General features: G+C 43.6%; 2 protein-coding genes across 12 annotated transcripts in view; one reads left to right on the top strand and one right to left on the bottom strand.

The window, feature by feature from the left end:
* Nucleotides 1-8,764: 8,764 nt before the first annotated feature.
* On the top strand, nucleotides 8,765-17,486 carry LOC131258681 (uncharacterized). The gene is made up of 4 exons (XM_058260038.1): nucleotides 8,765-9,644; nucleotides 9,919-14,143; nucleotides 14,213-14,408; nucleotides 15,812-17,486. The coding sequence occupies exons 1-4, from the start codon at nucleotides 9,332-9,334 to the stop codon at nucleotides 16,568-16,570; spliced, it is 5,493 nt and encodes a 1,830-aa protein (XP_058116021.1). The 5' UTR covers nucleotides 8,765-9,331; the 3' UTR covers nucleotides 16,571-17,486.
* A 4,528-nt stretch (nucleotides 17,487-22,014) lies between these two features.
* Nucleotides 22,015-23,113, bottom strand: part of LOC131258682 (E3 ubiquitin-protein ligase Smurf1) — a 31,915-nt gene continuing 30,816 nt past the window's right edge. For all 11 annotated transcript variants that reach the window (XM_058260043.1, XM_058260041.1, XM_058260044.1 and 8 more), the window contains one exon: nucleotides 22,015-23,085. In XM_058260043.1, coding sequence (XP_058116026.1) covers nucleotides 22,801-23,085 — 285 coding nt within the window. In that variant the 3' untranslated portion in view covers nucleotides 22,015-22,800. The remainder of the gene's footprint in view (nucleotides 23,086-23,113) is intronic.

The following is a 23,113-nucleotide window of genomic DNA, read 5'->3' as shown; positions in this document are numbered from 1 at the left end:
AGCAGCAACCACATAATTATATATATGTATGTATGTGATCGCATCACGCAAAATCTACCGGGCCGATTTCCACTAAACTTGACAGGAGGGTAGCTAATTTTCCAAGGTTGAATGATCTGAACTTCGTTTGTTGATATCTCCAATCCTCCCTACCCCTCCCGAATACCTACCCTCTAAAATTAATGAAAAACAATTATAGCTCAACCATTACTGATTGGATTTTCATAAAAATTGATACACATGCTGCTTACGTAACGACATAGCCTGGGTTAAAATTTCATGTTTCTAGGGGAAGGGGAAAGGGGGGCTCTCATACTATCCCCTACCCCAAAAGTGGTAAAAATGCAATATGGGTATCAATTTTGAGTTATTTATGGTCTCAAAATCGAATGGCCTCACTCTTAATGTTCAATCTTACTTCAGACTTCCTCTACCCTCCTCCTCTTCAGTAAAACAATAGCAATGCTCAAAACGAAAAGCGTTAATCCTTATCCCATGTATGCAACGCAAAATCTACTAAGTTTATCTGTACCAAACTTGGTTAGTGTAGCTAATTTTTTATCCTGTCCAATGTCTTCCTTCCCTTTTCCCCTTCCTAACACCTATCCCTTGAAATTTATTTATTAAATGATGATTAAATTCAATGATGAAAAATAATAATAATTCAACAATTTTGGAATGGCGTTTTACAAAATTTGGTACACCTACTATTTAAGCATGTAGCTATCAGTTGATATAATTTCATCCATCTAGAGGAAGGGGTGAGGGGAGCTCTCATCCTAGCCCCTAGCTCAAAAATGGATAAAATACCTGGATGAACTTTGGATATGGATAAATAGTGTTCTTAAACAACATGCAATTTCAATATTGGTAAAAGTACTTAGTGAGTATCAATTGCGTAGCATTTATGGTCTCTAAATCGAATGCCCTCACTCCCAATATGCAATCCCTTTAGTTTTTCCTCCTTTTCCTCTTCTACAAATAAATAATGTTGGCTTGACTCAAAAAGCGCGATTTTTGATGACATACATACAATTGTATCTCGCAAAAATGTTTTGGTTTTTTTGTGCACGAAACTAGATTTAAAGGCAGTAAATTTTGTTTTGTGAACTTAATTTTGCTGATGTGATCACATTTCTTTACCTCTATCGAAAACATTCACGAAACATTATAAGCGATCAAGCAACAGAGATTAATTAAACTTTAAACCGTGCTTAAAAACGTGATACATAAATTCTGCAACTCTCATAATTGCTTCATGGATTGGATTATCATTTGTTAATACAGCCGGATGTCGATAGTGTATTGTCCTGGTCCAACTGAAGTTTAGGCACAGTTTTTCTCATACTTGCTTCAATGGATTAATTTTAAATGGTTGCACTAAGATGGAAGCACAGTTGAATAATGAATGCAAAATGTATATTAACATGGTTTCATTGACTACAACTACTACTAAAAATAGCATTTGTAGCAAATAGCAAAATTGAAGATAGTAAAACTGAATGAAAACAATATTTCGTTTGAAATTTCTTTCTACCCGGATGAAATCGGGTTAATCAGCTAGTATGATCATAAAGTTTCAGTGGAACAGTAGATAAAATGTGTTCGTTGAGACATGGTGTCTCACGGGTTAACAATCGGATAAAATCTTGAACATTAAACTTTATCCCAAAAATCAAACCATATATCGTAAAGTACTGACAAAATATTAATTGTTAGATTTAGTTTTTTATGTTACTTGCTATGATATTTGCTCACTAATGCGTTTTGATGTATACGAGAAAATGTTTTTATTAACAATTTTGATAATGGTATGTTATGTTTTGCACCAGGTACTGCTTTAATTTATTCTTTTCAAACAATTCCCAAAATTACAACAAATACACATTTTGAAGAAATTTCTATCCAAAACTTCAGAATTTCTCTAGTTTTGCAATTTTCACTGTATTACAAAAAGTGTATTTAATGAAAACCTTCAAACGTTTACATAATTTAATCATTTCCAAAATATGTCTGAATTTTGTTTGATTAATTTCATTCTATTGAATAGATTAAAGACGATAAAAAAAAAGATGCAAGTTCCACCACATGCTAATCAACATTCTTGAAGAAAAGCAGTGAAAAATAAAACTAACTGATCCGTCCAAAGAATGCCAGTTCGTACCGATAGTCAACCGTAAAGCGTGAACAACTTTTTTCAACCAAGTGTTCAAAACTAGAAAACTGCAAGTGACAAGAATAACCTCTTCGTACCGTATGTGTTTTTGGGAAAACCTTACGATGGCTTTACTTTTGGCAACGATTCAATACAGCTCCGTACCGTAAAAGCAGCAGGTGTTAACCGCGTTTGGTCCAGCGTTTTCCAGCGACAAGATTAGAAAAAGCTCCCCCGAGCAACGACAGGCGACCTCCGATGTTGAGTGGAATATCCTTCCTTCGCATGCTCTGTCGATTCCGTAGGGCAAACGACCGAAACCGAATGTGATTTTCAGCTTTTTGTTTCCTTGTACGTTCTTCGGGATGCCAAAGTCCCCAGGCAGAATTCGATTAGTCGAGCTAAAGTATTGAAAAGTTAGTTTCCGCCATGTAGAGCGTTAGTTTTCGTGCCAGAAAAGAAAGAAAGCAGAAAATCTGCTGTACTCTTCGAAGGCGAAAGATTTTCTCATTGAGGTGGCTGGCTGAGCAACGCTGGCACCCACCTGAAATGGAGTCCGGCTTTTCCCACCTAATTTTCCGACCAATTTGTTCCGTCCCGTCCACTGCGTATGCTAGCCGCTGGAAATCTCCGATCCCTTCCCCTGTGCATATCCTAAACCGACAACGGACATCCCGAAACTGGTTCGATTCAATTATCAAAACCGCAATCGAAAATAAAGTATCTTAATTTAGTGTTTCCAATCTTTTGTCGTCCAACAAACATCGGCGCAGTGGTCAACCGGATCTGCCTCCACACCGACCGACTGGGTATTCGGAAACGACCGCTATGTCAACCTTTGGGAGCTTTGGGGACACCGAAAAGGTTGTTTTGGCACCAAAAAGGATACAATCCGGCGCGCCCGGCACGTAATGGGCAAGCTGTCATTCGTGCGATGGAATCAATGAACTGTTAACATCCTGTTTGAAGGGATGGGAAGGGTTGTTCTCATCTGTCCGTAATTGCTACTATCAACCAGCAGTGCCGAAAGCGTATTAGTTGCAGCCATTTCCGTTCCAAAACATATGGCTAAATAATAGTTCGTACAACCGGTATTCCTGGGCGAATTCATTGAATTCCTACCAAAATATATTAGGCAGACTAAATACATTTCCTTTCCTCCAAATAAATAAATTCTTCAAAGTATTCTGTTATATTATTCTGTTATGAAGTATATATCGATTTCCAAATATTCTATAAATTCATGATGAGGTAGGGTAACTGTACCAATAGTGGTGCACTTAGTCCCTGTAAATACCAAATAGGTGTAATTTATGAGTGTTAAGAACACAATATTCTACATATTTAAATCAATTATGGTCGAAACACGACTTTTCTTCTGAAAACCATCTATTTTCACCGTAAACCATACAAAATACACGAAAAAAAGCGTATTTTTCTTCCTAGTCGATTGCTCCTATTATGGTGGTATGGTTCCTATAGTTGTGGTATCGTGTTCCTATAGTGGTGGTAGTACGAAAAACTTGAATATATTTTGACTATAACTTATTTTTGAAGCATATTTCAAACAGAACGGTAAAATACTCCTTGACCAATGCGTTGTCATTGAAAAGACTGTATTGTTTTACCGAAATATGTCCAATTTTAATTCATAAAAAATGCTCTGAATATTGCAGCTAAAACTATAGTATGTGCTTTATAGCGTATCCATCGCCCGCTTTCTTCTTTCTTTCCTCTGCTTCTTCTGCTGAGCCTTCTCTCCAGTTCAGCTTTGTTTAGTTTGTAGAAACAGAATAAAATCACTAAATTTTTTTTTTTTTTTTATGTGGCACGACATCCCCTAGTGGGACAAGGCCTCTCTCCGAAGAGAGTTTGTGTGACCGAAAGACGGTATATTATAGATCGGTGGTCAGCCGTTCGTAATACCGGAGGGTGCCAGACTCCAGATTCGATCCCACACCTGTGGTGTGGTGTTTCCTCGCGCTACCGCTGCGCCATGGGCACCCCCAATCACTAAATTTACCTGATTATATTGACCAAAACCGGAATAAAACTAAAATATACTTGTAAAAAAATCTATGGCTACTATAGGAACAACTTGGGTTTTTGTGCCTATAGTGGCACTATAGTAAAAACTATGAAAATATAATAAAATTATGCTAAAATGAACTAAGTTCGTATAAATCAATTATATTGGAGTATGTAAGTAGCGAAATCATATGGTTTTAATGATTTTGTAGTGATTTATAGCCTTAAGGAAATCATGACATTCGTTATAGATTCTTAAGGAATGCAGCATGTTGGTACAACCTGTTTAGAAACTATGAATTTTGGAGCTTATATATTACGGAATGAGATGGTTCATCTTTTTAACACTCCGCAGAAGATCAAAGAACATTTCATAGAAGAACAAATAACTCCATTGTATATATATCTGCGTAGAGCTAGGGTTTTATTCTACTACAACCACTATTGGTACTAGCTCCACTATGGGTGCACTTACCCTAGGTTATTCACATTTCATTTTAAACTATTTGCATGTTATTGTATTTAGTTTTAAAATTATGACATATTCACTTCACCAATCTATACAATTAACTATTTCCCTGCTGGTTATTATGGTTTTTAAATCCAAACCCGAAACAGGCATGATTGCATGATGTTTGTAATGAAAACTACTCTGTTTAATACTTTCCTCCAATAATTTCATTCTTTTTTACTTCGTTTAACAAATTAAATTCTACAATAGATGTTAATGTTTTACGTAACGTGCAAATTGTTTCTGCATTTGAAGCCACTCTGTACTTATTAAAATTTTGTAAATAATTTGCATGAGTAACGACATACACGAATGCACTTTGAGTAAAATAGAAAATTAGACTGAAACGAAAACGAAAATATATTTTACGCTGTCTAGCTGAATGCCCTTTGTCGCCATAAAAACATAACTGAAAAATAAAAAAGCGAGATATATAAGAGATAAATAATGTCGGTGGTTTCTTTTACGATCTTAGGTTTTCAACCCGGGGCTCACTGCGGCCCATGCGCTCATAATTAGATCCGGATCTTAGATTAGGTTTCACAATGCATTACAACGACGGTATTATAGTTTTATTTTGAGTAATTTTCAAAAGGTCTGGTAACACAAAAAACTATTATTTTTTTAAATAACGACATACTATCGAAAAACTGTAATTCATTGTTATGAAATACTTGTGTAAGTTATAATAAAAATTATCAGCTTTCAATTTTACTTTGAATCCAAATCCTATACAATTTAATTTGTGGAATGTGAAACTTACGGTTCGAAGACTCTCCATCACCACATCAGAAACAACAAGTGCACCTGCATTTATGTTCACTGCTTTATAATAATTCTGTCCGTCCCGTAGGTGCACTCTACTGTTTCTTCATAACTTCCCCTAAAACGATCAATAAAATGAAACTATTTAGTTTCATAGCCGAACCAATGGACCGACCATTGCTACCTTCGTTTAAAAGACCTTACTAGCTATGAAACTTCAATTTAAGGTTTATGCAAGAAATTTAAGCAAGAAATTTATAAATTTTGGTCTAAGAAAACTAAATTCCGGACCTTGCTGTGGAATCCGGTGCATTTTTTCTTATATTGTTCGGTGAATTAAACGATTTTGAAATGATTTGTTCTTTCCATTTTTATAATGAACGATAATAATAAATGGTCTTGTTGATAATTCATTTCATTCTAAGATACATATTTTTTAAATTTTTCGGGCAATTGCGGAGCAATATTGTTTCATTTTTATTATAAAAAACAGGTTTATGTATCTCATTTTGATGTGCATAAGGGCAAACATTTCGTTTCGAACACGATGAATCCATCCGTAAACGAAACCGCGCTCTACATCTGTACTCAAGTCACATAATTCCTCAATTCTTTCACTATTTATGGGAATGAAAGCTCATGTTGATGCCGAAGATTGCAAGCACTGCCGAACACTGTCCAGTGACCATAAAACTGCTGCCAAACCTTGTGTTCCAATCGAATGACGTTTTGAAAAATTGAATAAATTGTAACGGCAGCACGTGGTTGCGACTCACCTGCCGAATGTCACTGCACATTTTCCACATCGATGCACCAACAAAGCAGGTAAAAAGGGTCTTATTTGAATAAAATTTATAAGTTTCGCTAGTCTGTTGGTTTTTCAGTTGAAATTGGTACGGACAGAAGTAATCGGTACCACTGTAGCAGTGTACCGTTTGGAAATGCTGGTCAATTTCCAAGAAATGATACAAAAATAAAGAATTTTCTTTTCTTCACCAGGAACATGACTTTGACACATTTTGCCCTTTTGTGAAAACTACTCAAGCTCGTGCCAAACCTTATCTAATTGATCCTCGTCTCATCCAGTATTCCCCTTTCCCGTGCGCCTTTTCTGCATTCTTCTTTGAGCAGGAAAACTTAAGTCGGTCAATGCAAAGTTGGCAGCAGGTTTTTCCTCTGCCTTCCGAAAAAAGTCGCAGCGCCATATTAATCATTTCAGGTAATTAGAGACCCCACCGTTCACTCGTTGCCTCCCGTACTTTTCGTGGTGTGGTTTTAATTTTTATTTCTTGTCTCCAACAGCTGATTCTTCCGGTCTCGTTTACTCGCATACGCTCACTCGGTCGTGAAAGGGACCAACCGGTAGTGACGGCTTCCGATCCTGGCACAAGTTGCACCAGGATTCGCTTCGAAAAACTCATTTCAATATTTTAATTAGTATTTCATTCATCTTTGCTGTACGAGAGATGCCTAGGTGACGGCTGAGATAATGAATATTATCTTCCTTTATTTTAATGTGACTAACTTGGATCTGAGCTCGAGTGAAAAGAAAGTTACTTCAACTAATGACAATTTCGACAAGTAATTTGTACTCTCTCAATGCGAGGAAATGAATATCATTCAAAATTCTGCTAGAAAATAAGTAACACAGCAATCAACTTTTTATACATTATTTTACTGAACTGGTCTGCCAAAATAAAACACCGTCTATTATAAGGGAAGATTTTGATTGGAATTCGAACCGTCTTCCGCAGCGTAGCGTTTGTTTACCAGTGTCTTTAAAAACAAACACATGGGTGGAAAGTTAACATAAAATAAAATAAAAACTTTAAAGTCATTTCACAGATGTCATTTTTTTACTTGGCACGGCATCCCCTAATGAGACAATACCTCTCTCCGAAGAGAGTTTCTGCGACCAAAAGACGGTATATTATAGATCGGTGGTCAGCCGTTCGTAAGGATGGCAGACTCGATATTCGATCCCACACCAGTGACATCGAACCATGGGTTCCGCGACAGCCAAGCGGTTGCGCCGGTTAGAAAATCGGCCCATGAGCGCCGAGGCTCACCACCTCGACGTGGGTTCGCATCCCAACCGAGACCGGACCCTCCCCTGTACGAGAGGACTGACTATCCACGTACACATAGGGTAAAAAGTCTCGTAAGCCCTCAAAGGGGCAGGCATGACCAACAAGGTCGGATCCTCCATGGGCACCCCTCGCCATGGACACCCCTAATTTTGTTTCAGCCGGCCTCGGTCTGAGGAGTTTTGAGGGAAACTGTCAAAAAATATCTAGCGGGGGAAGGTTTTTGTTGGTGTTAAGGAGTTTTTGAGGGAACCCGCGGGACTCTGCATTCTCTTGACTGCCGTTCTTTCAGCGAACCGACGATTGTAATTCGAAATATTTCATTTTCCACCCAGGTGCTTCTACCAAAGCTAAATTCACGCAATTAGCTTAGCTATAGTAACCGTGGGCTTGCTCGCTGTCAGCTTCGTACTAGCGATGGAAAATCGATTACGCACAAGGACTCAAATCCTTAAATCCGACTCCTTAGCGGCAAACAATCGCGAGGCGCTGTAAACAAATCAATTGAGGGTATCGCAATTTCTAGACGGTACTTGTCAGTTTTCTCGTCGCTGTTTTATACAAAAGGAAAACAACACTTTGGAAAAAATCGAAAAAATGGCTAGCCACGTCGTTTCGTTTCCGTGCATCGTTTCGACGCGTTAGCGGCGTCGTTTTGGATCGTCGAGAAGTAAGTTTGTAAGTATAGTTTATAGAGGCTTTGGGCCGTGTGGTTTCTTTCGCCTCTTTAAGGATCGTCGAAAAGATCTTGATACGGCCAGCCATTTTTTCGTTTTTTTGTTTTATTAAGTGATGTTTATCTTTTGTATGGGACAGCGAGAAAACGGAAAAGTATATGCAAATCTGAATCCCTACCAAATTACAATCGGTAAATCGTTTTTCCCCACGTAAAACAAATCTCCAAATCATTAATTCAGCGTTCGATTCGAGTGAACGAAAATCAATTACATTGCCTCCACATCGTCTCGTTGCGTAACTTATTCGGCTCACCTCGTGTGTGACTTGAGTATCTTCAAATTCAAATAGATTCGGATTAAGTCAGAATCGAATCAAATCGAGTACCAAACAAATCGAATCTGATTAGAATCCCTAGTCTGATCCGAATCCATCAAATGGAGTCCAATCCTTTAGAATCCGTCAAGGGATCGAATCTTCGAATCTTCCGAATCCCGATTCTGCCAACACTAGAACTCTTGTCACTACCATAAACACCAAAAGAGGGGTTGACGGATTTTGAGGCACGGGCGGCAATTTAGCGAGTTCATAAGCTTTATCCGTCGAGCCTCTGCGCGAAAAAAAGGTTGATCTTTGCAGACTCAAAGTGGGTTGACGACGATTTCCCGTGCCGTATACCGACCGTACGGTAGGCCAAATGAGCCCGCTCGTGAGTGTAATTATTTGCAGGTGCAGCTGGTGAAAGGTGATGAAAGCAGATAGCAACGAAACTTCATCCGCAACCGCATTGATTCTGCTGGTGCTTGCGCTGGCCGTGCCGTGCCGACTCATCGTCGGCCACAAACGCTGCTCGTAGCCTAGTCATCGAGCGGAATAGTGTCCGACCATTCGGTACCAGCAACGCCGCATTTGCAGCAAAGGCAGAGTCTGCATAGAGTTTACCTGGGAGCAGAACAAATTGACAGAAAGCCAGCCGTCTTCATGGAATCGTAGCCGTAACTAGACAAGCAAATTTCCTCTGCTCAAGATACTTGGGCGCAGCTAGCTCGAGTGCTTGGAGTGAGTCTTTTAGATCATAGCATCTCCCAACAAACGCTCGGAGCAAAAACAATGGATGCCGAACGGGAAGCTTCCTGCACACCACCGCTTCCGTTGGCAGATGATTTACTACCCGAGCAGCTCAGCAAGTTCCATTCGCCGCTGATGGCCGGAAGTGAGCATGAGGAACGCCAAATGTCACCGCCAGCGGTGGCGAAACCAGCACTTGCAGATACGTCAAGCAACACTGGGCCGGCAGATGTTCGCAGCAAAGACAAGGAAAAAAGTGTGCGAAAATCCAAGGATGAAGGGGGTAAAAGGGGAAAGAAATCAGATGATTCAACAGCTCATCGTCAGTCGTCAAAGGAGTTATCGTCGAACGAAAGTGAGTACAAAAAATGCATGATCCGACGAAACGGGAAAAGAGTAAACGAAACCCGTCTTAAGAGTGCCAGCGTCCATACTGTGTTGAAACGCCATGTTTGAGGCCTTGATATACACTGCAAAAAAAGCAACACAAGTGCGAATGAGGAGTGAACCATTTCCTAGCGAAATGGTCGCTTTATGTGTAATGGCATATGAAGAATTCTAGTCAACCTTTAAACATTTACATTTATTATTACACCATTTTGGTTTGTCTTTCCTTTCGTATATTTCAGAACCCAATAAATCGGATACAGAACCTAAGGGGTCTTCGAAGAACAGTGAAAAGAAAAGAACCTCTTCCCAGGATCGGGACAACGGGAAGGAACGTCATCACCGTAATCGAAGTAATCATCGGCGAAAATCGCGCAGTCGCTCCAAAGAGTCTACATCGGTGGGTAAAACTTCTCCCGCACGGTCAAAGCAACCCACGGAAGACGGCGCGAGCAAGAACCCCCACAAGGAAAGCAAACGTAGGAGCGATGGAGCCAAGAAGAAAAAGTCGAAAAGTAGGCGATCTCACTCGAAAGAAGAGATCAACGACGAAGAGCGTGACGTGCCACAAAATCGCGAACGCGATTCTCGCTCCAACAGCCGTAGCCGCAGTAGGCGGCAGGAAAGTGTGCGACGAGACCGTCGCAGCAGCAGTAGTCCGGCGCGTGATTCGTATCCCCGGCGAGCGGGTTCCCGAGAGTGGCCGGTGCATCCGGGACCGCCACATTTTACGCGCGGTTTCAACTTTCCTGGCCGTCGCGGTTACCATCAGTATCAGCGGGGACGCTTTCAGGACTTCCACCAGTCCCGCCGTGGTTCACCGTTTTGGAAGAAGGCGGGTCCCGTGCGCAAACCCGGTGGAACACTCTCTTCGATGCGATACACCAAGACACTGCCAACGATCAGCTGGCGTGATTGGACCGAACCGAGCGAACGGGAGCACAGTGTGGAACGATCACCGGTAAAAAAGGTACGGCCCATTACGCCGGCCATTGCGGCCATGCAGGAGTACGATGGCAGTGACGGGGAACACTCATCGGACGTGAACAGTGATGTTGAACGGAAGTCTGACGATACTACGGAGCGTTCGCAGACAACTCCAGATAGGAAGCAAGTGAACAACGCCAAAATGGAAGGAACACCACCGATGCGGGAATGTGAAGAGGAAGAGTTGCTCGTGCGACATATAAAACTGGAGAAAGTGGACGAGCGCGATTGTCCGGAGGAGAAGACGATTCTCGGTGAGGTGAAAATAGATTGCAGCATCGTTAAAAAAGAACCTCTGACGGAGGAGGACGAGGAGCAGGCGCCACTAGAACACGACAAACCCATAGTGGTAAAGAAGGAAGCGGCATGTCGACCTGCGATTAAACCGAAATTTAGCTGCTCCTTCCTGGACGATCTTTCTAGCGGTCAGATGATGCTGGACCCCGAACTGCTCGCTTCACCCGAACAACCGGAGTCGTGCGAAGAGGACGAGGAAGATGAGGAGGTCCCGGAAGAGGTTGCCCGTTCCGGGCGAGACGGAAGCGAGTCCCCTGACACGGACGATTACGCGGCAAACTGGGAAACGGAAGGGAACGAGGAAACGCTAAGCACTAGCCCGCCCAAGCAAACCCTTGACGGTCCATCACCAGTAGTGGAAGGTGTGGGAACTCCGAAGGCGAACCACAAACCCGATACACCTCCTCCTGAAAACGTCCCGAACGGGGGGGCACCAGTTCCTGTGCTAAGTGGCGAGGACAAACGGGCCCACCTAAAGCCGCGCAGCATGCACGAGGAGATCATTCCGTTGGACGACCTGCTGAATGTACAGAACCAGCTCAAATCGTTCAAGTCGAAGCTAGACGAAGCGGAAAAGCTGAAGCGAACCGACCGAAATGCCCCTTCCGTGCAACAAGGAGGCCGAGGTGGAGGGGGAGGAGCTCTGTTTACGGAGAAGTTGGCGGACGAGTATAAAAGCTTCATGCAGTCACTTGCACAAACTTCCGCGGGCGATGCAACCGAGCGAGACCGTGCGTCCAGTCGAGCTAAGGGAAAAAAGAAACGCTCCAGTTCGTCCAGCAGTTCTAGCTCGTCCTCTTCCGACTCGAGCTCGGACTCATCGAGCTCGTCCGGTTCGTCTAGCTCTTCAAGTTCGAGTTCTTCGGATTCGGAAGATCAAAGCAGCACGGAAGAGTCCGAGGATGAGCAGCCGAAGCAAAACCGTAAAAGCGCCGCTGCGGGAGCAGATCACGATAACTCCGAAGCGAAGGAGCCAGCAACTCCACCGCACCGTCCAACGTTGGTCATACCGGAGTACTTGCTGCCGAAGGTACCCACACCGCCCTCGGGTAGCGTCCCACCGACTCAGCAAACTCCCACCAAGATCTACAGCATACGCGACGATTCTGTGGCTAGCGAAAGTACTGAATCGTTGGCCTCCTCCATCAAACCGCTCGAGCTGGATCGGGAAACACCGATCAAACTGAAGCTTCCTTCGAAAACCAGGATGTTACCGGGCGGTGGAGCATCGGCGTTGCTCGGACAGGACGAGGAAGAAGGCACCGTTCCACCAGCCGAGGGAACTGAGCGTCCGCCAAGCGAGCAGGATCAAAAGTCAACTAAAGACCGATCCCGCTCGACCGACGGTAAGTCCAGCCGCCAGAGGCAAAAGCGTTCCCGCGACCGTCAGGATCGCAAGCGATCGGAGTCGCACAACCGACGATCGGGTGATCATCACTCATCGGGAGCGAGCAGTCCGAAGCGGAGGTCGCGTGATCGTGAAAAGCGATCCTCGCGGAAAGACCGATCTTCGCCAGATAAGCGCAAGGAACGATCCGCTCAGCGGCGCGGTTCCCGTAGTCCACATCGTCGAACCCGTAGCCCTCGCAACCGAACGCGACGGTCCACGTCGAAGTCGCGGTCGAGGTCACGCTCGCGCTACCACAGCCTTAGCCCACCGCAGCGTCGTCCTCCGAGTCCGCGAGGCGGTGATAATCGGCGGACTGCGGCGAGTCGTTCCCGTCGTCGTTACTCGGTCGATCGCGAATGGTCGGCGCGCGGCCGATCGCGCTCTCCATATGGTGGCCGTCGTCCACCCTCGCCCAAGGACGCACCACCCATGACGCTCCATGGGGAGAATCAGATCGACATCATCACGAGCACGGGTGCCTCACCGAACGTCCACTCGCCCGTCACCGGGTACAAGAAGAGTCTGGCCGACTCGACGATCAGCGATGCGGAACTGGAGAGTCAGAAGCGTAAGCTCGCCGGGTACGGTGCTACCGGCTACTACGGACCGCATCCCACTGAACACTTGGATCCGACCACCGTCTCTGGAGGGGCGGCGACCGCCGGGTCCGAGGGAGGAGGCGAAGAGTCCTCCCCGAAACGTATCTCGCTGGACGATCGGATCAATATCGTGCTCGGTATGAATGGAACGGTGGATGGTGGTGGCAAGTCGAGCGGAAAGCATCATCATGGGCATGGGCAACATATGCAGCAACACCATCACCACCACCACCAACATGCACCGTACGGCGAGTATCCTCCCTCCCATGACATGTACCTCCAGCGTGGCCATCATCCGGTCAACTATCCGCCGGCCGGTTACACGGCAAGTCAGGAGCAGTACGGTGGCTCGCCGTACGGTTCGTATGGTGCCCGAGGTTTACCACCGAACTCCAACGCCGCCACATCCCCTTACTATCCGGGCAGTGGCCGTGGCCCTCCACCATCGTGGGCTCCCCGAAGTCATCCGTACCAGGGCTACCCGATGGCATTCGTCACGCATAATCGACCACCTCTTCCGGGAGAGATGTATCGTTTCCCGTACGCCCCACCAAACTCAGTCCCATTGACCACCGGCACCGGGGCCGATGGGGCTAACTCCAAGTCGCAAGTGAAGCAGGTTGGCAATGTGCTAGAAATCGTACCCTCAAACGCACCGCTAGCTGCGTCGGGTGGCGACGGTGCACCCGGTTCGACTAACCTCACCTCATCCACCAACTCCATGGATGGTTCCGTCAACGGCACAAGCACCGCAAGTCCGGCCGAAGCGGCAGCGATCGGCATTGCGATGCAAAACTCAACCACATCGTCTGCACTCGTGACCCCGAAAATTCTCACCGCCGAGGAGCTTCAGCAACGGCACGACCGACGGCTGGAGCTAAAGAAAAAGATTCGTGCCGAGCGGGAAAAGAAACGGTTGGACAAGCGGCAACGGAAGGAACGGCTGCAGTTGGAGATGAAGCGATTGCTGAACTCCAAAACGGTCACCTCTTCGGGCGGGACGGTCGATGCGCTCGGTGGAGGTGTAGGTAGCGGTGGTAGCGTTGGGGGAAGCAGTGGTGGTGGAGGTGGTGGTAGTGCTTCGTCGGACGAAGAGTTCGAGACGATCAAGCAGGCGGATCTGCTCGCGTCGCTCGGACGCTCGTACGAGAAGAGTATTCTCAAAGGCGCCAAACAACTAAACGCTGTGGGAAGGTAAGTAAATAGGGAAACCACACCGATTTGAAAACACTACATCATACGCCTTTTATCGTGCCATTCCAGTGCAAATGCGGTCAAGAAAACAGTCCTCTTCGCCGACGGTAAGGCACCGGGCGACGTTTCGTCCAGCTCCGCCGATGAGGCGAAGGAGAAATCACCCAACAAGCAGCAGGCCGTGAAGCAGCGGAAAAAGTTGCGCCGCCAACGCACGCTCAAGATTTCGGGCAAAAAACGTCTGATAGACCGACTGAAGCTGCCGGTAAGTGGGAATTCTAAGTGTTATACTACGGGTCGAATAGGATTACCGTCATGCAGTCGGAAAATTGAATAGTATTATTAATTTATTTTTGGCAAATCAAATCACATCGTGCAGTCCTAGCAGTGTCCATCTAGTGCCGTACGTGTGATGAATGGAACGGTTAGATTAAACGCATGTATAATCTGGTCAAAACGCAAACAAACGAGCCAATAGTTCATTCGATCGTGCTTTAATTGAATTTTTTTTAAATGCTGTAGTTATTTATTTTTTAGAAAATGCTGCAACTTTTAAAGTATTTTGGTTATGAAACACCATGAAAAACATATTACGCTTCCGCTCGAATATCGATGGTACACGGGAGACCAGTATAATTCACTATTACACTAGCGATTACGCTTCGTTTGCCGTACTGTGAATAACGAAATGCAATGGTCGATAAATTATGCTGATCAGATGTTTCAAGACATTCGAAAATGTGAAGCCATGGATGAGACTGGAGATCTTGTCTTACACAGTTCATAATGAATGATAGTATCTTTGATCGAACATATAACATATTTACGTTTACCAAACACTGTACGAAATGTTATTTTAAATTCGCTAACCATACTGTATACTAAACAGTTCACAACGATGTTTCTTTATAAATGGCACAAAGTAGCATAGCCTGTAATGATTCGCTTAAAATCAACTTTAAAGTACTAAACAAATTCAAGCATCATAAGGCAACTTTTCTTCAAGTAAGATAGGAAGATAGAAGATCAACACAGTTAATTTATACGACCAACTGAATTACCACGAAATCACCTCGATTGCTTTGTAGAGCTTGCGGAACTTAAAGTTACAGAGAAACTTTTCTCTTGCGGTTGAGCCGAATATTCCATCGGCCCGAGCTTTAGATGATTGTTAAAGTTCGTCAGGGACATTTTACATGTAAAACATAACAAGCATAAAAATTACGATGAGAATTTTTATCAGGAAAAGCCTATCGTCGATATAGGTTGACCACATCAATTGGCCAACTACATAGTATTACGTATTTCTAATGCCACCAGAGAGTTCATTATCTTTTATGAATTAGTTTAAAATATGTTTCTATAACATACGTTAGTACAAATCTAGTTTAAACATTTATATCATCATCTATAGTTAGTATAGAATTTCTAAATCAAGATGATGATGGAATCATTTATAAATTTGCAAAGAAAGAAGCGAGAAGAAAATTTGAAAATCCGGCTTGAGATTCAACGAGCGTTTGACAGTTAGCGTGAGGTGAAAGTATTTATTGTTTAAACATTATTCCAGAAGCAAAAATGGAATTGGAATGTGGAAGATATTTTGTTAAAGAGCTTAATACGATCACTTTTCTAAACATTTGTTTTATGCTCTTATCTCTTCCCCAGGAGCTCGAGCAAGAGGCTGAAGAGCTGGATCCAGAGGTTGCGAATTTACCAGCGCCCCCTCCACCACCCGGTTCACCGCCCCCAGAGCTGCAACAACCACGTTGCCTCAACCCTCCCGTGGTGAGAATGATCGACTTCCGGGAAGGATTCCACGGCATCGCTCTGCCGCTGCCCCTTCCACCAGGCTCGATGGGTGGTCCCCCACCACCGATGCATCTCGTTGGCGCGAATACGATGGGTCCGGCCGGGGCCTCTTCCATACCACTGCCAGTTCCTCCCGTCTCGATGTCGGTCCCGCCCGGCCCCGTCCCGACGCCGCTGCCCGGCTATCGAAATCCTCCGACGATGCCACAACCCCACCACCACCTGCTGCCTACCCATCTCGCCACGCAACGGCCAACGTCACCCCACGGCGTCCTCCCACCGCTGCACCATCCCCATCCGCCACCGCATCTCTTCACCCATCATCCGCCGAACATTGGACACGGGGGTCCGTCCCTCCATACACCGCCACCGTCGCACCATGCCTACCATCAACACCACCACCACACCCAACATCCACCTCCACAGACACCACCCTCCGTTTCAACCGCTCTCATCACCATTGGCAGTAAGAAGCGTGTCAACGGCAACGGCGGTGGCGGCGTAAACCCGATAGAATCGATCGTCTCCACGGCAGCCACCACCGGAACGGTTGCACCTTCCACCGTCCTCAGCACGGGCGTCGCTACGTACGTCGATGGTACGCCACCGGTTTGATCCCATTCGCCCCGACCGCACGAACCATAGCTGCCTTTCATCAAGCGAACCGAGCAAACGGAGCAATTAACGGAACTGTCGAGCAGAGAGAACCAACAACCAGGCAATTGGCTGCGCGTAGGGCAAGAGAAACGCGGCAGCACCAAGGCAATATGCGGAGGCAATAATGCCGTCGCCAAGTGTTTGACTCAAATGTACCGATGGCTCATTCTAGGGTATAGCATTAGTTTTTAATTAATTTTACCATCTTTTCTTTGATATCGAACACAGTTTTTTAATTCAAACACAATCTCCAACCGCGGCGTAACCAAAAGTCGTATTACGTCACGCTGTGCATATCCGTACTCCTTTTTTCTTTGCTCATGTACACAGCAATGGGAGACAAATTAATCCAGCTTAGTTAACGACGTTATGTTAGAACATATGTGAAAGCTCTTTCCTCCGAAAGGGAAGAATTATAATGAATGCTAATAAGAAACTAAGAAGGATTTTTGTTCTTGACTTTTTGGTAACTGTCCCCTATAATAGTATGCTGAAGGTGGCTATATCAAATTCAAAACTCATTGCCGAAGGATGGCTGCGGTCCTACCTTGGTACAGCGCTGCGCCAGCAACTTTCACTCGTCGATGTATTAAATGTGTTAATGTAGTGTAATATTTAATCGAATCGAACAACTGCAATCGAAAAAAAAAACAGATTAAGGAGAAACGTGTATAAGCAGATAACGTATGAGGGATACAGAGAGAAAGAGAGAGAGAGAGAGAGAGAGAGAGAGAGAGAGAAGTGAAAGCAATCGAAGAAAAAAGTTAGAATAAATAAAAAAGCGCGTTAGTAGATCCATAAGCTTGGCAGTAAAAAAAACAACCAGAAGTGGGAATGTCTCATCTGAGAGTGCGTAGGACAGAACTTTCCGCCTGCGGACAAATCCTGCAAAACCGTACTTTTTATTTTTTACAAAGGTATCGATGTATCGAACCCACCACCCACCCCCTCCATTAATCCCGCGACCTACAAATTCTATCAGCCCAGCAGGTTTGCATTGCTGAGCATTACGGAACTTACGATATAGTTAAACACTTACAAATGTAGTCTCAACGAATGAAATATAAGTAAAGCTGAATTGAATATTAGCGAACGCTGTCTGCATATGAGTGTTTATTTCCATGTGTTTTTGAATATTTGCCCCAAAAATGTTTCTCTTGTAATTCAAAGTATTACTCTTGCTCTAGGTTGTTTAAGGTTCTTCTTCTTCTTGGCGTAACGACCCCTTGGTCATGCCTACCCGTTAAGGGCTTACGAGACTTGTTTCCCTGTTGTACGTGGATAGTCAGTCCTCTCGTACAGGGGAGGGTCCGGTCTCGGTTGGGATTCGAACCCACGCCGTTGTTTTAAGTACGAACTTCAAAAGTATGTTAATACGTTTGGCGCTATGCGCAAATTGCACTGCTTTCCGTTCTGCCAGCGATTCGTCAAAACGCCGTCTACCTAACGGGCACTGTCAGTCCGAGCAGACCGACGCCGGCTTACGGGAAAGAACACTGTCTGACCCACAGGACCGACGTAGCGCTTAGTGTGTTAACACTAGAATGCTTTGCTCTGGAATCTTATCTTTTTGCCTGCTCTTTTACAAATTCATTTTTATGATGAAAAATGCCGCCACAAATAATCATAAAAGTTGTGGATTTTTTAATTTTCCATAGTTGAAGCCAATTTATGGCGTCATTTTTCGTTAAGTTTATACAATTTTTTTAACATATTTACATATATCGTATTTGCCTTCTAGCGCACTCTATTTTGTAGTTTAATTGTTTTCTTTGGAAAATATAAAAGATGAAAACGTTTCTGACCCGAGCTAGCAGAGTGGTGAAGGGATACATAGAAAACCCCAAAAATGCCAAAGGGGAGTGTCGTAACCGCCGAAATTACGAGCCATGATTCCAATATACAATATGTACTTTTATTTTTGACACACAATCCGTTCCTCTTAACGTTCGTCCAAAAACTGACTCCTGACCAGTCCTTCTGCCCGATCGTGCCGTTCTTGGTCCGATCCTTGCTCTCTCGATCTCTTACTGTATGCGTGTCGCAGTTCTCCCGATTTCGTATGTTTTCTCCTTTTCGTGTATCAGCTACTCACTACAAGGACATGCCGCAGTTCTCTCACCTATGTTTGCTCTCTATTTATGATCCAACGCTCTCTGGATACCCTTCCCATAATATATGTATTTGATGAAGTGTGATTACTTATTAATTCCTACTTACGCTTTGATCCATATCTATTCTATTCTCTACAGGGAGATATGCTAAAAAGCGCTGTTTGCGGATCAGAAGAATCTTCACGTCAGAAAAAATGACGAAGTCTAGAGCGTTCGGGCGTATTCAAATGGATTACCGGAACTGGTCGAACAGAAAACTAATCGGATTTTCTCCTAGGAGCTTTGGGTTTTTATAAGACTTTTTTTTCGAATATTTACCCGTTTCGAGATATTAAAAACGGAAATTGCCTAGAGGTCAAAATTACCGCCTTATGGGGTGTCTAGAGTTTATACACGGAAACTCTTCAAAAGTTCATCGATTCTCAATTTCAAGATAATTATTGGAATTTTCTTTCACACGAAATACATAACAACTATCACGCATCGTTAAATGAAATGAAGTTGAACAAATTTTATTATACAAATAATACATCCCTCACCCTGCCGCCCCGCCGTGACCCCCACGCTATTGTCATGTTTCTTAATCTGACACGGTCCCTAAGACTTTGATTGAGGTCACTCTTTTCCCCATCTGAATTTCTTCAAGTTACACAAATGATATGATCTTATCCCCTCTCTCGGGAAAGTATTGTTGGGTTTGGACCATCAAATGCCGGCCTTTCTAAACACATACACAGCATAATAATCTCTTCCTACCCTGGTTGAGATGAACACCGTTGCGCCAGGAAGCAACCGTTCCGCCACAATTTGCGGGGCGTTTCCAAATCCTAACCTATCTAAAACCACGTAGCATGGCCCTTGGTTCTACATTTGATTAACTATATTATACTTTCCATTAATTAGGTAAAGGTTTCCTACACAACTGCCCAAACTGCGTTGTGTTTCGCGTTTGCTTCCTAGGTAAAGGTCGGTCCGCAGCCAAAAGTTTCACTGAACAGCATTGGGAATTCGACGGATTTTGACTCATTGAACAGACTTTTTCTTCGTGCCAATCGTACTATTATCTAAACAATTTTCTTATTCCGGTCTACCGAATTTTGTATTTATTTTCCGCCTGGAAGTAATTAATATAAACGGGATCAACAATGCCCCTACCAAGTGGCCCAAATACGAAGTTTTATTAACACTTTCGGTGTACTACCGATTATTTTTCTATGATCAGGAGACTTTGTGAAATACAACACTATCTATTTGACGGTTATCTTCTGTTTGGCTTGTTTTGCTATTTTTTTTGCCGTTTGCTACTTTTGATTACCGAGCTTCAGAATTCGAAAGACTATTGACACTAGGATAGTAACAAAAAGGCGTTTTGGGACGTTTAGAAAAACATTCTACATTCAACGTTAGCGTTAGAAATTGCTCCGTAGGCATTCGACGTTCGTTTGTTGATTAAATTCTTTGATTTGTCTATTATTCTCAGCACTAAACGGGCTGACCGAATCGTCCACTACTTCCGAGTCAATTGATTCGCCTAAAAACGCTCCTTTACTTTAAATGCGAAGTACGCGATCCGATTACAGTACTTTCTACGAGTGGTCTGCAGGTGGAGGGGGTGATCTGATAATGTTTCTTTAAAGCACTCGAATTAATAAATAACATACCGTACGCTAACTAATAAGACCCTGACTATATATATATTACAGCATGTACCCCACGAGTAGTATATTTTCTCTACAGTCAAACTAGCATAACGAGAGACTCGAAGCGACCGATACTGTTGTCTCTAGTATGCAGGATTCGTCCTAAATCCACGAACCAAAAACCAAAACTTATACGCGGTTTTCTACCCTAGCCGAGTACACATTATCAAATGGTTCGTCTACATTTTTATATCTTTATACACAGGAACGCGCTCTTGGAAACGAAATGCAAACGAACTGCAAAGCGCAAGACAATTGGTGCCAATTTTCTAACCGCTCCGTTTATATTTCCTCGGCCTCTATTGTGCATTTCTTTAGTGTCGGCTTTATTGTTGTCTATTTTATCAACAGTTCAAACATCGTTGCACGATCATTCTACTATTGCGTTTTAACATATTATATATATTACAGGTATTCCATTGCTATAAGTTTTGTTGGAGTTTCGCTTTTCGTTTCCACTGTATTTTGATTTGTTGTTAAACTTCTAATCTCTTTTTTTTTCGTTTTGTTTGTATTATGCTCCCTCGTCGTCGCTACGGATGGGCCATTTTCACTGTGTTCCTCGCTTACGCAAATCAAAAACCAAATTTACAACACGCTTATCGGTACGGTAAAAGCGCAATTGATGATAACACGATATGTTTGTATGCATCTTCATGCATTTGATATCCGGAAGGAGTAACTTTATGTTCGCAGGCCGTAACGCGGGTCTGTTCCGTTATATTGTCGTTGAAAAACAAAACTAAAAACCATGGCTGGCCCAATGGCTACCGACCCGCGCAATGTGTTAGATCGAGAAAATTCTCCTCCATTTTGGCTAGTGGATAATTGGACAACATTTCGCAACGCGTTCGTGTTCCTTTTCTTTATTTTCTTTCATATTAAGCCCATGCCAATCCCTCTCTCTCTCTTATTGCTTTCTCGGCCTGGCCAAATCATCACTCGGTCGATTTCAATACCATTTTATTTTCCACCTTATTTCTTTGACCAAAGGGTTTGCTGTAAAAAACGACGTTTATATCTGTTTTGTTTTCCTTTTTTTATTCCTATACATAGAGCATTCTGTCGCTAAATTTCGATTTTATATATTTTCTATACACTTAACACTAGTATTTATGCAGTATATTTAATGTTTATATCACTCGTTATATTATCGATTGAAAAAAAAATCTCCCCCTAACCGAACGTTAGGTTTTTCGTTGATTTCTGTTTTTCCTTCTCCTGTTTCACAATCTCCTCCGTAAGCTTCCTGCATATGCAACATTTTGGTTTGCTGGTTTAGCAACAAGTTTAGTTCGCGATGAATTACTAGCTGATGTTTAGTTCCGATTTTTTTTATTCTCTTTTATCAGTTCATAGTCCGCAACAAATAGATTGTATTTTCTGGATTTTTTTTTTGTGTTTTGTATTTTTAAATAAAACCCGATCCAACGCGAAACATCCCGCAAAAACGCAGAGCAAACCTAAAAGACAGGCAACTCCTGGGCAACTCGATGAAGACAGTAATGTCGAGTCCAAAAGATATGAAAAGAAAATAGTCCACGTTTGTTTGAATTTGTGGGATCAAAATGAATACTTAGACAAAACAAACCTGGTTGCATTATTGAAAGCATCGCTTGGCTTAGCATCAAATAGCAACTTTAAAAAACTGTCTTTAGCCTCGACGAGGGCGGAAAAAGAATAATCCAAGCTTCGCCAACCCAGTGGTTGTTCCCAGCTGTCCAATAGCTAAGCTAGTTTAACAGATATGGGAGGCACAACCTGCACGGTAAATTAATTTTCCTTTCTTTAGATACGAACCGAGAGATATCGATTTGCTATTTTCCCCGCGCTTGTTGCCGAAAGGAAAACAATTCAATCCGTTTCGTTCGATCTGGGATGCGCCATACCACACACGCTGCATTCATTTCATTGAAAGATAAATTGGAGACATATAACTCTTCGGGGTGCTCGTAGTGAAAAGCAAAACTCATCCCCATCTCTCCCCCCAGACAGTTGATGCCATGTGTTTATCCATGCGATTCGATCGATGGAATAAACAGACACATTTTATAAAGGAAACCATTCACAAGAACTAACCCGTATCAAGTGAAAGCTTTCTGGCTTTTCTGCATCGATTCTCCCCAGAAAACCAAATTGATCTTTTATCGCTCCTTGCGTTCTTACAAATTCTTAGTTCTTACTTTTTCCTTTAGTTCTTATTCAAAATTTCCTTTTTCCCACTTTTTAAATTCAACTACGAGGAGATCCACCAGCATAAAACGATTGACACGTTTCGCGAAGGATGGATTCCCTCGTGATGGCGGGGTGCAATGGAAAAAAATCCATGAACCAAAAAACTGCCCTCAACGCACCGCACCGGTGTTGTCAAACTCTACTCTACGGCGAATCCGCACGTCTCCTCGACGGCCTGCGTCAACTTGTCGTACATTAGCTGGTAGGAGTCATACATCGGTAGGTCAAGCCGGTTGAAGCAGGTATGCGCCTTCGGTAGGTTCTGTATCGGAACATCCGCCGTCAGATGGATGGTGAAAAGGCGCGGTCCAACCGCCCCCGTCGAACCCTGGAGGGCGCGGAAACCTTGCAATGGCACCCGGCACGATCCGGTCACGAACTGTAGTAGCTGAGCGCGCATCTCCGGCGAGTAGGACTCAACGATCTGCAGGTAGATTGAAAAACGTATATTA

This window comes from Anopheles coustani, chromosome 3 (assembly GCF_943734705.1).
Source record: "Anopheles coustani chromosome 3, idAnoCousDA_361_x.2, whole genome shotgun sequence".
In the NCBI taxonomy this organism is placed as follows: domain Eukaryota; kingdom Metazoa; phylum Arthropoda; class Insecta; order Diptera; family Culicidae; genus Anopheles; species Anopheles coustani.
This window is presented reverse-complemented; position numbering and strand designations above follow the sequence as displayed.

Excerpts from the sequence above, each read along its gene's own strand:
- LOC131258681 (XM_058260038.1), top strand. The coding sequence starts at position 9,332 with ATGGATGCCGAACGGGAAGCTTCCTGCACACCACCGCTTCCGTTGGCA. Across the intron at positions 14,144-14,212 it reads CAACTAAACGCTGTGGGAAG|TGCAAATGCGGTCAAGAAAA; the intron begins GTAAGTAAATAG and ends GTGCCATTCCAG. Across the intron at positions 14,409-15,811 it reads TAGACCGACTGAAGCTGCCG|GAGCTCGAGCAAGAGGCTGA; the intron begins GTAAGTGGGAAT and ends TCTCTTCCCCAG.